This window comes from Thermobia domestica, chromosome 9, assembly GCF_964235325.1.
Source record: "Thermobia domestica chromosome 9, izTheDome1.hap1.1, whole genome shotgun sequence".
NCBI lineage: Eukaryota > Metazoa > Arthropoda > Insecta > Zygentoma > Lepismatidae > Thermobia > Thermobia domestica.
In genome coordinates, this window is record NC_137462.1 from 73,498,286 (window position 1) to 73,512,471 (window position 14,186).

Sequence of the window (14,186 nt, forward strand, 5' to 3'; positions counted from 1 at the left end):
ACTCATACGAGAAAGTAGAGAACCTTGTGGAGAAATCACTGTTGGTATAGGTGCGGTCCTTGTGTCTTTCTGTATTTCTTATTCCACTTTCGTCTTTGCGTCCTTGTATGACGACTCCATAAATGCGAAAGCGCTTGGAAGTTTGTTTTATATTTGCGTGTATTTTATCAGTTCCACTCTAAGTAATTGTTTTTTACATGCCTACTTTGGGATTTCTTTTTCAATGAGACATAGTATTTTCTGAAAATGGATACTATAGTGGGGTGAATGCCATTGATGTTCATAACTTGATTAAAAACGCTCAGTTGAAACAAAGATTATTTAATGAACTTCAAAGAAAACTATACTACCAAACTTTTGTATAAAGAGAAGAAAGCATAGAACATTATATCATCAAACAGCGTTAGGTATATGTGACAACAATTTCTTTTACTTTTCAGATCGACATTGATTTTGGCCAGTTATATCCTGGGAAAGATATAACATTTTTTTCAACGTGGAATGCAGACTTAAAGAAGATTCCGCATATACTTACCACGACCAAACAAACAACAAATGACGGAACCACATTAGTAGAACTTTTGCTGCAGGAGAACATCAGGGAAGGTAATTATTTTTCTTATTAAGGGGATCTTCTACCTCTTCGCTTATGTTTCTAACTTCCCATTTGAAAACATGTAAATTTTAATATGGTAATTTCTAACAAAGTATTGTAGGTAATGACTTGAAATTTTTAATACAAATAGACAAGACCCATATAAATCCAACCACGGTCTCCAATTTACGTTACATGCGTTAGATTAATTGCAATATATTCTTCAGTAAGTTTGGCAACAGAGAATAAAAAGTATGCTGCAGAGGGAAGAGGGCTGACCATCTGTTTGCTTGTTAGCTGCTTTAAAAAGGACGCTCTTACCAGAAAAATCACGTTGTGATTCTCACTTCTCAGTGGTTAGAATGGTCTGGACTGGAAGAGCCCAAAACCACTTCTTTCTTCCTTTCACGGTTTGTTTGTTTCTTCCACCCCCTGCTGTCACAAGAAGACAACTTGTTTCGGAAAGCATTTTGAATTAGTAGCGAAAAGTCAAACGAATGACACCACGGACGGATTAAAGGGAGGGGCGGTCACTCCCTCCGAGAACATTTGAATACTTTGAATAATCGGAGTAACAAACTAGAAATTGCGTAATCTAATAAGAAAAGTTTGTTGAAGTATACAAATCAAGACGCATTTTAATTGTCACAGCATTGTACTCTCATCCCCTCCCCTCCCAATTCCCTTCTGAAGAAGTTCTCTTTTGTTTCTCTGTTCCATATTAGCCTTTACACTTACACTTTCATTATCCAGTATTGATTTTTACCATACCATCTGCACAGAAGGCGAATAAGGTTTACGAGTCCTTCCTGCCCCCTTTTTTAAAAATTGCTAATTATAATAAAATTTATCGAAGTGCATAGAAGTAAGTTGTGACTGTGGAGAAATGGTGTACACATTGTTTATTATTTCATTAAGTATTGTTCACTATAATTATTAAAACGCAACACTGTTCAGCCTACTCCCGTAAGCAAAGAAAAGATCAATTACAGCTGCTCCGGCAATTTTCCCTTGTCTCCTTTTAGTCGTAAGTCCGAGCAGAATAAATCAAAATCTAGAAGAAAAATAAATGATAATTGTAAATCGACAACATATCGAGCACTTAAAAAAGCTCTGTTATTCTTTTGTTTCATTATTGAGCTCAGATCACGAGAAATATTTCAACTGCTGTGTAGTAATTGAACATTTTTCGTTTAATCTCCCAAAGAGTCTGAAATACTGACTTCAGTGACCAGTTTACATCCCTGAAATTAGTATTTACTTGAATAACAGTATATGAAGAAGATAGATTCAGTAGGGTTAATAAGCAGATATGAAATCCCTTTTGTAGCAATGAATGAAACTAATGTTTAGAATTTGTGACGAAAGAGCTTTTCCGCAGCGTATAGTCTTTAACTTGTTGTTAATTGTCTAGTTTGATTCATTAAGCTGTTCAATTTCTCTCTTTTTATCCGTATCTGTTGCAACTTCCCAAAGAGAAATACATACGTTGACTTTAACCTTTGGTTCTTGAAATAATATACTTCATGTACAGCTTTTATACACGTACTTATAGGCGATAGATAAGTATCGTATTAAGATTAGTTTTCACCATTATTTGGACCCAATATTTGCATATAAGAAACATCGCATTATCCCTTTGCCGAATCTGGGTGTAGTTACAAAAGATGATACTTTTTGTGTGTGTTTTTTTCAGACTGCTGTCCATTGCTTACAAAATGTAATTTCCTTTTTTCTTTGATTATTGACTTACAGTAATATACAGTATTCATTGCGTATCACAGAGCAAACCTCTGCAGGTATGAGAATGAATGCAGTAAGAAAGTTAGCACTTACATTCAAATAAATTAGTATAAAGTGGTCCAAAAGTGGGCGTACCCCCCTTTAGTTTCAACAGTATAGTGTTAGTTATGGTAGAATGTCTGTACACAGCTACCTTGAAGTCGTAAGAGTCGTAAACAAAGGTATGATCACCATCCATGTCATAACACAACTGAATTCTGCACAAAGTTCTGGCAGATGTTTTGCGGAGATACTCCGGAGTCAACGAGGGTGAAGGCGTGTTCCACAGCTGCTCGTAATTCCTGCGTTGTGTGATATCGAGTGTTTCTTACGTGTTGCTTCATGAAAGCCCAGGGAGCATTGTCTGATATCGTCAGATCGGGACTTCTTGGAGGCCTGGCAAAGAGCTGGATGCACAACCTCTTCCAATCCAGCGGCCAGGAACTGATCTGATAACTGTTACCAAGCAGAAAACAAATGGATAGCAATGTTGCCAGACAATGCAAAGGAATGTTACCAGACAATGCCAAGCAGTGTTACCAAACAAATGTAGGTAAAACCAAAAACTGTCAGAAAACACCAATTAGAGGTACGCCCACTTCCGGACCTCGCTGTATAAGCGTAAATTAATTACCTACAAATGTTCTTGATATTTCATTCTTTTCCAGATGCCAGAACAGTCGTAATATTAATACTTCTTGGAAGATATTTCCCATCTGTGACCACGTGTATCAAAAGGAAAGACGGAGGTGGATTATGGAAACCTTCCAAATACGAGGCACAGCAAGGATTCCTTTTTCATGTCAGAGTATGTACCATTATGTAATATAATGTATTAATATCTACACTTGATTACCACGAAATATGTCATTAACATTTAATTAGTGATTGGAGAATGGAGAACATTGCACGAAACCTTATCGAACAAACAAACTAACAAAAAAAATCAGCTTTTCTGGAAAAACTGCTATGCTCAAACAAAAATATTGTGTAAGCAAACACCATTTTCATCAAACCACGATCCACTCTGACTCACCACGTGTCACCATGATCTACTGATCTACTTCGACCTACTGACCGAATATGTCGAGAGTGGATCAAAGTGGAATGTGTTATATTGAGGACTACAATGAGTCAGTTGTTATTGTTGGGTTAGGGTAGTCATACGTAACAGTGGAACATGTAAATGTAACCCAAGATCCACTAAAGTATACTCAAAATTATCCCCACGTGATCCATAGCCACTGACCCGCTCCATCTTTGATGTGCACTCAATTGATATGATTACCATACCATATCAAGAGGATCATATTGGTGGTACATGGAAACAAAAAAGTTTGTTTAAGAAAAGGCCCCCTCGGGACAGCACGCCCTTGGTGGAGTGAGCTATCAACCATATTTTGCAATATACATGACTCTTCTTCATGCAATTAGTAAAGCATATATCGGTGTATGTGACGCGATTTGTATCTTACGAAGATATCGTGAACCTAAGTTGTGTAGATAGAAAGGAATATGCATAAAATAGGAAAACACAATATTTATTAGCCGCTAACGCCCTCGCCTTTGGTGCGAGCGGTTCTGGGTTCGATTCCCGGTGGGATCACTCGATCAAAGAAGTGTAACAGCTTTTTCAGGCCAATCATCCTGAGTGTTTTTTCCTGGGTTGAGTGAGTTTTTTTTTGTTTTTTAATCGCGTCGGATAATATAAACACAGTGAACGATGCTAAAAATGCCGGGATGGTACCTAACACACAGATCCCAGACCGCTTCCTTTCCCATCCATTCCTTTCTTGCTTCCCCTCTCTCGGATTGTGTGCTCTCCGAGGGACGACATCCCTCAAACGTGACGAACTTAAGGCCGACCTAAAAGTTACTCCTTCGTTGCTAGTACACTTATCTCCTTTGTTGGGCGACTGCGTTCGATTTCCCGGGAGGAAGGGGGAGGGGAGTTTAGGATGTTATTCGTATTTTCGGTTCCACTGTAGCTTTATGCCTTATGAAGTTCCCGTGATGAAACCCTATATTCCAATAACAATAGTAAACGTAAAAATGCTGTAAAACTTTCGGTGAATGCTATGTAAACTTTCTAAAACATAAGTAGAGGTTAAATATGTTTATGGTCATGGATAAAATGTTTACTTGGCTCAAAACAGCTTTTTCCCAGTGTCTTTAAAAATGTTCTTCATTCAACCCTTCAAATATTGGAACTATGATAGCACTCCTTTCTTCATTTTATGGCATAAATAAGTAAGAAGTGTTTATACTCGAGGTAATGATATGTGTGTAATATCAATCTTATAAAAATACTAAACAGCACGTAGGGGAACGGCACCAACCTTTTCGCGATCATTATTTTAAAAACTAATTCATTGATATGGTAGCATCCTTGCTTTTCAAATTTCCGCAAAGGTTTTTCTTTCTTCTTCCTGGAGATTTGTAACGTCAAGAATTGCGGTCATTGACGTACAGGATCTAAATTTATTTTATCTTTAAAATATCCGTGCTTACTTTATGTCTGGATGTGATTCCAAGTTTGCCACATTTAATTGAAATATTTATTACTGTAAATGTAAACCATTAAGTGTAAGCTTAGGACAGTTTTATTGATGTCGCAGTTATCTATTCACGTAACTACTGTCAAGTTTATAAGTGCAATAATTCAGATTGTTTTTTTTTTGTGATTATTCTCAAACCTTATACTAAAGGGTAGATTCCTCTAAGGAACTTTACTTATTTTTTCCAGAACTTTTCTTAATTGCATCGGATAATACAAACACAATGAACGGTATTAAAAATGTACAACTCAAGGGGTATAATAATACATTCGAAATACTGTCATTTTAACCTATATTAGTTTTCAAGACATTTCATATCGCGTAGAAGTGACTCGCGTCAATTATGACCTCATTACATTACATTTCTAGTATAGAAGAATGCCTGAAAACAGTTGGTAGCAGTTTAATTGGATTGCTATATATATTATTGGTGCACCTCGTGTTTAAAATACAAGCTAATTTTAATTATACGTGTATTTGTAGTTTTTGGAATTTGATAACGTGTTAATAGGTGTGTAACGTGATAATAATTCTGTGTACATGACTTACAGGAAGCGTCCGATCTTCAAACAGAGTTAGAAAGGCATCATCTAAAGATGCAGCGCTTTGGATGTAGTGTGCAGCCCATGCCCGTCGTTGTCGCTTCAAAAATAGATGAACCTCAAGCCTTCTACGTGAGTATTGAGGATAATCTCTACAGAGTTGAAACTCCACTGAAAGCAATCGATAGCACATTCAAGTCGTTTCAAGTACTGGATGCAGAATATCCGAAGGAATCGGAACAGGTGTGGACATTTGTGCAGAAACATATGTACAAAATTGAAAATGACTGCGACAAGAATTTTCCTTCAGTGAACACGCTTATCTCTGAAATATCAAAGGTGTAATGGCGGGAAAGGTTGTTTTCCGTTAATCATTTAGTTTGTAAAATAGTTTTTTCATGTATATATGTTCTTTTTAGTTTGTAAGAAGATGCCTAAGTGTTTTGTTTGTCATAGTGACTTAAGAACGAGTCAGTCTCTGTTACTTCATTTAAAATTTTGTCACAAATTAGGTGCCATGAGCCCCTTTCGTTGTGGGGAATCATTGTGTGGACGCGAATTTGATAACGCCAATTCATTCCGCAAACACTTGCTGAAACACGAAAGAACAAGTACGGGTGGTGATGGGAACCAGCCTTTTCGTGGATACCAAAATGAGGTGTGTCACATCAATGTTGAGAGACAGTTGACTGATAATGGTGATATACCAATTGAAACTTCTGTGGAAAGCCTTTCTCTTGAAGATTACCGTGAGGCTGTAAAGGAGGAAGCCCTTCTTTTTATTACTAAACTGTATAGTCAATGTAACTTAACCAGAACTCATATACAAAACCTTTGCGACTGGGTACACGGGTTTATGGGCGGTAGTGTGATGCAACTGCTAAGAGAGAAAATTTTACAAACGCTTCGAGGAAATCATGTGATGATAATATAGTAACTGAAGTAATGAACATGTTTAGTATAATGTCCAGTCCATTTTATAGCTTGGAAACCGAATATAGGCGATTTGGCATGTTAGAGACAATGGGCAGTTTGATAAAACCAATTGATTATGTTATTGGACAGAAATTATCTTCAAAGAGAAAGAAAGGCGAGGTTTCGGTGGAAACATTACAAGTGCTTGGAAAGTTTGTGCCTATGCGAAAAATGCTTAAACGATTTTTGGAGTTACCGAATGTTCTGTCAACGTTACTCCACTTCAAGAACAGTGCAGAACAAGAGACTGAAGTACTTTTCAGTAGTGTGCAAGGACTGCATTGCAGAAACGAGGTAACGGTTTCTGATGATCGTTTGATATTACCTTTATTTCTTTACTTTGACGATTATGAAATTAACAATTCTTTAAGTGGGCATGCTGGTACAAAAAAGATAGGGGTAGTTTATTATACAATTGCATGTATTCCACCGGAGTTTTTCGCGAAACTAGAGAACATATTTCTCGCCTTACTCTTTCATTCAAATGATAGAAAAACTTTCGGTAATAAAGCAACCTTTTCAATTCTTATTGAAGAGTTGCGTTTCCTAGAATGTGAAGGTATATGTGTAATGTATAATGGTTTAGAAGTACAGATTTATTTTAAGTTGTGTGTTATTACAGGTGACAATCTTGGATTGAATTCCGTTCTTGGCTTTACAGAGTCATTTTCTGCTAAGTACCCTTGCAGGTTTTGCCTTACATCAAAAACAGATTTACAGGCGCAGTCAAGAGAAAACGTCCGGAATTTGCGGGACGTTGAGAATTATGAACTACATGTAATTCTCGGAGATGCTTCACAGACAGGAGTAAAAGAGAATAGCACTTGGAACATGTTGCCGAGTTTTCATGTTACCAAAAATTACAGTGTGGACGTGATGCATGATCTTTTGGAAGGGGTGGGGAACTATGATATGATGCATATTTTGAAGTACTACATCAACGAAACACGTCTTTTCACAATGGATATTTTAAACAGTAGGATTTCGGCCTTTGCAAGCATGTCAGATGACGTAAATAAGCCGGCACCTTTATCTTCTGAAAATCTTGAAAAGAATAAATTAAACTTGTCTGCTGCTGAAATGTTATTTCTCATAAGGTACTTTGGTTTGATAATGGGTGACTTAATCCCCGAGGAAAATATCGTTTGGAAATTTTATACTCTGCTAAGAGAAATAACAGTCATATTAACATCAAAAGTTATTCACGTAAACACTTCTGAATTACTTTGTACATTAATTGAAGAACATCATGAGATATACAAATCTTTTTTTCAGGATACATTAAAACCTAAGCATCATCATATGGTTCACTATCCACGTTTAATGCGACATATAGGACCACTTGTTTTCACATGGTGTATGAGGTATGAATCCAAACACCAACCGTCCAAGATTGCTGCCCGTATTGCTTATTGTCGAAAGAATGTTCTAGAAACTATAGGTTTGAAACACCAATTGCAGATATGTTATAAGTTCTTTCAGAAAAACGGTTTTCATATTCAACAAGAAATTGGACCTGGAGCAAAGATATACCTTTCACAAGATCAGAATTTTCCATTGTTTTCAATGTGTTTACCTCCTTCGTTGTTGAAACTTTGTCGGTCAGTAGCTTGGTGCATATACAACGGATTTGTGTTCAAGTGTTGCATGGTAGCGTTCGAAATTCATGAAGATGGTTTAAACTTTTATAATATAAAAAAAATTTTGTTAGACGAAGAGTCGCACATTTTCCTTCTATGTAAGAAAATGAAAACAGTTGGCTATGACAGTCACTACTGTGCATATCATTTGTCTTTCACGCAAGAGTGGATCTGCATACCAGTAAATTTGAATTTTGCAGGGCCTCCTACGTATTATAAGATAATCGATAATAACAACATATATGTTTCTGTTTCGGTATGATTTTGTGTTGCATGTGGGGCAGTGTTTTCTAACATAATCGTAATAGGGCTCGAGCATAAGAAAATGTTTCTTAATCCATGTGATTTTCAGTCAAACAATATTATATCCACTAGCAAAGCATTTGCAATGAAGCATACATTCCTGTACTACTAGATGTTTTGCCTGCATGGTCCTATGGCCACCGAAGTAGGAACTAAACTTTTAAAAAACATGGTTGGTTCTATGTGAATTTTATACAGATTTTTTGTTCGGAATAGAAAAAGGTTACATATCGAGTGTAAGGAAAAGATCGCACAGCTTGGACAGAATCTGACTCTACAGCTGAAATGAAACGAAAATATCTTACGATATTTTGTCCTCCGAGGTTCCCTTTTGAAGTGACAGACGGGTAAAATTTGGACTATGAGGTAACACCTTGCGGTACTCTGTAGAAACACGTGATATCGGCTTTGGAGTTTAGTTTAAACTTCTTCGTTATCTAAGGTTTTTTAAATCAGTTTTTTTTTATTTTAACAACAAAATGGCTAGATTTGAAACGGCATGTTTTGTCATGATCTGGGCACAGAAAGCTTCTTTTTGTACGACATTTATTCAATTTGACATTTTAAATGTACGTTTTCATCTCTCCACATTTTCCCGCCACATTTCAGACCTTTTGCTGCATCCCATATTCCATACTTTTATTTTAAAAAAAGAAGAAGAAAAAGAAAAATGACAAAGAGCTTTGAAGTTAGGTACCTTCGTTTGAAGTACGGCACTTTCCTCTACTCCACGATAAACACCATTCCAAAGTCGCTGCTATCAAGTGTTGTTACGGACAACCCGTGCGATATTGCCATATCGACCAAAGTTTACCGGTCTCTCCCTTCCAAAAGGGGGCCTTAAAGGACAACTTTATAAAGACATTTTCGTATCGTTTTAGCTGTAGAATCAAGTCTGTCTGCCTGTACTACCTTTTCCTTACACCCGATATATATAAAACCGCTTTGGAAAAGGAATCTGTGTACCCAGTCACAAAAGTTTGTATGGGTTCGGGTTCCTTTATAAGAATGTAACTTGGATTTGCTAATGAAAAGGTTTAGTGTTACCGAAATGGGTTTAAAACAAAAGTTAAACAATATTGCGTGAAAGGAAGGTAAATCGTTGTCTGCCATTTTTAATTCTAAGTATTTTTTTTAATTGGGAAGGATGTCATGTGACACTAAGTTTAAACTACTAAAAATATATTTATGAAAGCAGTTTTTAATGGGTTTCTGCAATTCTAATATAAATGTGTCAAAGTCAAGAACCGTATCTTGGGAAGGTGTCCGTCTTAAGAAAAAACATATGATGCCATTAAATTCCGATTAATATTATATGGTAGTATGATGTGTCGTACGTCGAAAAGAATAGCTTTTATTGATTGCAAATACATTGCTAGTGGTCATAATATTTCTTCATTCAAAATCTCACTGAATTACATAAACCATTTACTATAACCTTTACTGAGTTCAAACTATACTTTGTTCTAATTTTAGAGTTGAAAATATGCTATTGGACGTAAGATTGAATCTAGGACGTCAGCCTGACGATTCCTGTTCTGATCCTTGGTGCACTAACAAAATTTTTACTCCTTAAAATGTAGATACTTGCAGGAGCTGCCCCAATTTCTTTGTTATACATTTTGTCTCCTCATTTTATTTTAAACTTATAAAAATAAGGAAAGTTTCTAGGAGAAATCGAATACTATTAAGGAATAAAAACCACAGGCGTGACGTCGCGAAAATCAAATGCCATTAACTCTTAAAAAGAGATAGGTACGGAAACATGTAGCGAACCTATGATAGAACATGAATCAGTAGATATTCTTTCGTATTGTAACGTTTATATTATGTGTTACGAAACGTTACGCTAACGATGGTTCTAATTATTGTCCCTTGTATTTAAGTATTTTATTTGTCCTTGTGCCTTTTCTTACAAGTCTTATTACTGCTTAGCAAATACTTTCGTATTATTGTTAGATGCAAATAATGCATATTGTACCAAGAAAATAATTTCAGAAAATGTAAAATAATAATAATTACTTCTAACGAAAATATTCGTCGTGAAATTGTGTCGTTTGTAATCCAGTCTGTGTGGGCATTTAATGTAAATTTTTGTTTGCGTTTATCATGTTAAATAATGTCATGTGTATGATGGGGTACTCAGTTTCCGCAGTGTCTGTACAGTAAAATTCCGGCAGATGGCTCCTCGTGCATCACTTGGTGGTCAATGCTTAAGCGACTTTGTGCTAGAAGATCACGTTTAATTTTTGCATATATTTCCACTCGTGTGTTTCGTGATGGCAGTTTCGCTTGAGTGTTGTATACTGTTAAATCCTCGGCCCTTGAAGTTGATTTCCATTCTGAAGAAGAAGAAAATGTTACACGGTGCAGAGTTGGGTAAATCCGATGGAAAGTTAGTAGTATAATTTTTTTCACAGTCTTTACAGCAAGTCTCTACACAGCCTTTACAGTAATCCTCCCATGTTCTCTTCGTGGTACAAAATCCTATGCCGATTGACGGGTATCCTGAACGGACATTATTTTCAACCGATGTTCTGTCACTTTTAACATGCTCTTACGTTTGACCATGGCCTAAAGCATCTTTTCCAAATGTTGACTTCAACATTTCATGTGTTTCTGAAGCAGATTTTCTAGCTTTACCTAGTTTCATAAATTTCGTCACCTTCAATTTCGCTGTTACTCAGCGCATAACTGGGGGAAGATACGCTTAAAAACTAAATGCGACTTCCTAGGACAAAGCCGCTTAGGACACTGACTCACAAAGGATGTACGAGGAATTGCTTGGTGGTGTTTAATCATTCTAGCTTAAACTTCACGAGCTGCAAAACTATTCTGAAAACTTTTCAGTACTCCGTTATATACGGTACACTTTAGAAAGAAAGAAAAAAAAAATGAGAGATTAAATGACATTAGAAATACGCACTACCAACTCCAAAAAGCTTTTTGAAAAATAAGTAATAATAAAATGATAAGGAAAATTCAGTTAATATAGCGAAACACTAATTCAGTTCAATCTTTAAGCTTTATTTTATGCATGTTTCCGTATTATTTATCAAACGTAGGAAGAAACACATTTATTATGATGTAGGTATTGACACTAAAGAACTACATGGTAGTTACAAAATTTTCCATTTAAAAAAAGCAGTCTTGTAACATGTTTTGTATTTTTTTCATATTATTTACATTTTTAATGCAAACGGTTACCAAGTTTCAAAAGAATTGTGTATATTTGTTAAGTTGTACTCATTTTTTTTTCTTCTTGGTTTTCTGTCTAAGATAAAACTTAGCAGTTTTGGTTGAAAAATGATTTATTGTATCAGTATTAGGAATGTGGAAAATAAATTAAAAATAAGTGCAATATGATCTTACAACAATAAAGTATTAGTGTTAAATTCATTAATAATAAAACGAATCAGCCATAAATCGTAATATAATATATTCATTATCAGTAAAACAGTAAGTCTGCGTCTAATGGAATAATACATATATATATTTGTTTTCTTCTGATTCCTGTTCTGTGTGAATCAGTTTAAGCACAAATACTTGCCACTAAATTTTCAAGTTTGAATTTAGAATGTGAAATGAATCAGCATTTAATTTCATTTGATATTCATTTACATGCTCCTTACTAGAATCAATATATTGACAACCTAGCCACTCAGTGCCTAATTGGGGATGCAAATTGAGTGCTACTAGGCGCCTACCACTCACCATCTAAAATGAGTGGGACAAACTATGAAATTAACTTGCGAGAGGTTTTCATTTGGGGATTAGACAAATAAAGATACGTCCACTTCATTTAAAATAAAACACTGTATTACGATAATTTTATGGATGAATTATAAGATCTATGAATGTTAGCTATAACGGATATTCGGATTCATTTGCCAGACAGGTACAGAACGATCAAGTATTGAGCTTTGAATTCTGACTCGGTGCCACACATACCTGGATTAAACTGGTGTATTCCCTCGTCGTTCTGGTGTTGAACTCTGCTCCTTAAGTTGACACTCCTTGTTGGTGGATGACGAAATTGGGCATTGAGGAATGGCTCCTCTCAATGCAAATCTCTGCCTAAGTTCTGCGTCGTTAGACTCTGTTGAAGTACAACGTACTGTCTTCTCCCCTCATCTGGCTGATTTTCAAATGAAACTCGATTCTCCAAAATCGAACCCAAGAATGATCACGGTAAATTGATCATGGACTTCTAAGAATTATTCGCTGTCGTAACTCTGCCAACTCTCCAAGGACTCATCCAAGAACTGTTCGTGAACTGTCAAGAACTGATTCCAAGAACTCCTCAGAACTCCACCCAAAACCTTCTCGTCCTCCGGTTTTGTTTGGCGGGGTCCAACTCCCATCGTCTGCTTTTTCGTCTGCTGCGGCACGTGTAACACCGTTTTCACATGGAGAGACAAATTCCTTCCATGTGTCAAAACTCAAAATTGCAATCCTCGACACGCTCTGATTTCCCGGTTCTAAGCAATTCTCCGTACATCCGTAATCTCATGAAATTCATAAAATCCTACAGATTCAGTTTATACAATTTCTAGAATCTGGCTAATGTGAGGAAAGACACATTGTCAACATTTCCTTCCTACATTGCCAGACTCATAACGATGACATTCTTATACACAAGTGTTTACAATAAATTGCTGACACAAACGTTAACCAGACTGTGCAGCTTGCATTTACTTCACATTTACAACATTAAATTCCCATAACCTTATTAACAATTCCGCGACATAAACATAAAAATAAAATCAAAATATACAACTTATTATCCTCGAAAATCGAGTACTTCCACAATATTTCTTGCTTGTATGCATACCGAAGTCGTAAGGAAATGAACTTTAGAACACTAACTCCTCTACTATGATTGACAGAGTTGATGTACCATATTCCGCTCAAGGGAGTAAAACTTTCAAATTTGAATATTTCATAGTTTTGTGTTGAAACGTAACGGATATGGTGGAGGCGGATTGTCCTGCGAAAAACGTTTTTCTTTGTAGTTTTAAGGACTTTACGAGGACCAGGTATTCAAAGTTCATTTTCCTGCGAATTCGAGTTCTGAATCACCGTGTATATATGTGTATTGTATTAAGTGAATCTTGATTCTTCAAAACTTCTAGTTTATGTAATTGGGGCAATTCTTAGTATCCAAATTAGAATTATATCTTGTCTAACACTCTGGTTGTACACCTGACAGCATCTTCAGATAGAGAAAAATAGGATGGGAAAAGAATGGATTACAAAATTGAATACTTCGAGTTCTTCTCAATTTCCTTACCCATTATTTTCCATCTTATTTCCTCTCTCTGAAGATGGTGTCAGATGTACACTGAAACTGTAAGATGAAAAATAATTCTAATTTGGACACATCATCAATATGTGTCTTTCGTGTTCAGTTACTTGGAATAACTGTTATTTAGTAACATCCACATTTTATAAAATACGTGTAAAAATATTAAGAAAGAAATGTAAATCAAAAGTATGTGGTATATTTTCATTGCATTGATTAAAAGATTTATATACTTTCATAACTGCATTATTGTAAAGTTCCTTTTTTGGTATTGCTGTGCTGCATTTCTAATTTTTCTGTAATGTATACTTGATTAAAGGAAAATAAAAGTAGTTGTTATAAATGCTGTGTAATTTCTGATCTACATTGCATACCACCTCAGTTCCATTGTTATAGAAACAACACTGCATGGTTACGATAGCTATAAACACATCACCTTGATTCTGCTTCATATCAAACTTCACAGAAGATAAGACAAAAGTATTA

The 14,186-nt window shown here is 35.8% G+C and overlaps 3 protein-coding genes across 3 annotated transcripts in view; all 3 read left to right on the top strand.

The window, feature by feature from the left end:
- Nucleotides 1-5,822, top strand: part of LOC145660871 (uncharacterized) — a 51,906-nt gene extending 46,084 nt beyond the window's left edge. The window contains exons 4-6 of the mRNA XM_081726301.1: nucleotides 441-606; nucleotides 3,046-3,185; nucleotides 5,487-5,822. Coding sequence (XP_081582427.1) covers nucleotides 441-606; nucleotides 3,046-3,185; nucleotides 5,487-5,822 — 642 coding nt within the window. The remainder of the gene's footprint in view (nucleotides 1-440; nucleotides 607-3,045; nucleotides 3,186-5,486) is intronic.
- Nucleotides 1-14,186, top strand: part of LOC145694746 (uncharacterized) — a 432,718-nt gene that overhangs the window by 180,168 nt on the left and 238,364 nt on the right. The gene's annotated exons all lie outside the window — the stretch shown is intronic.
- Nucleotides 6,441-8,354, top strand: LOC145660872 (uncharacterized). Its single transcript, XM_081726302.1, has one exon. It carries the CDS (start codon nucleotides 6,441-6,443, stop codon nucleotides 8,352-8,354), a length of 1,914 nt encoding a protein of 637 aa, XP_081582428.1.

What these genes read in the sequence shown, in the direction of transcription:
- LOC145660872 (XM_081726302.1), top strand. Translation starts at nt 6,441, where the DNA reads ATGTCCAGTCCATTTTATAGCTTGGAAACCGAATATAGGCGATTTGGC.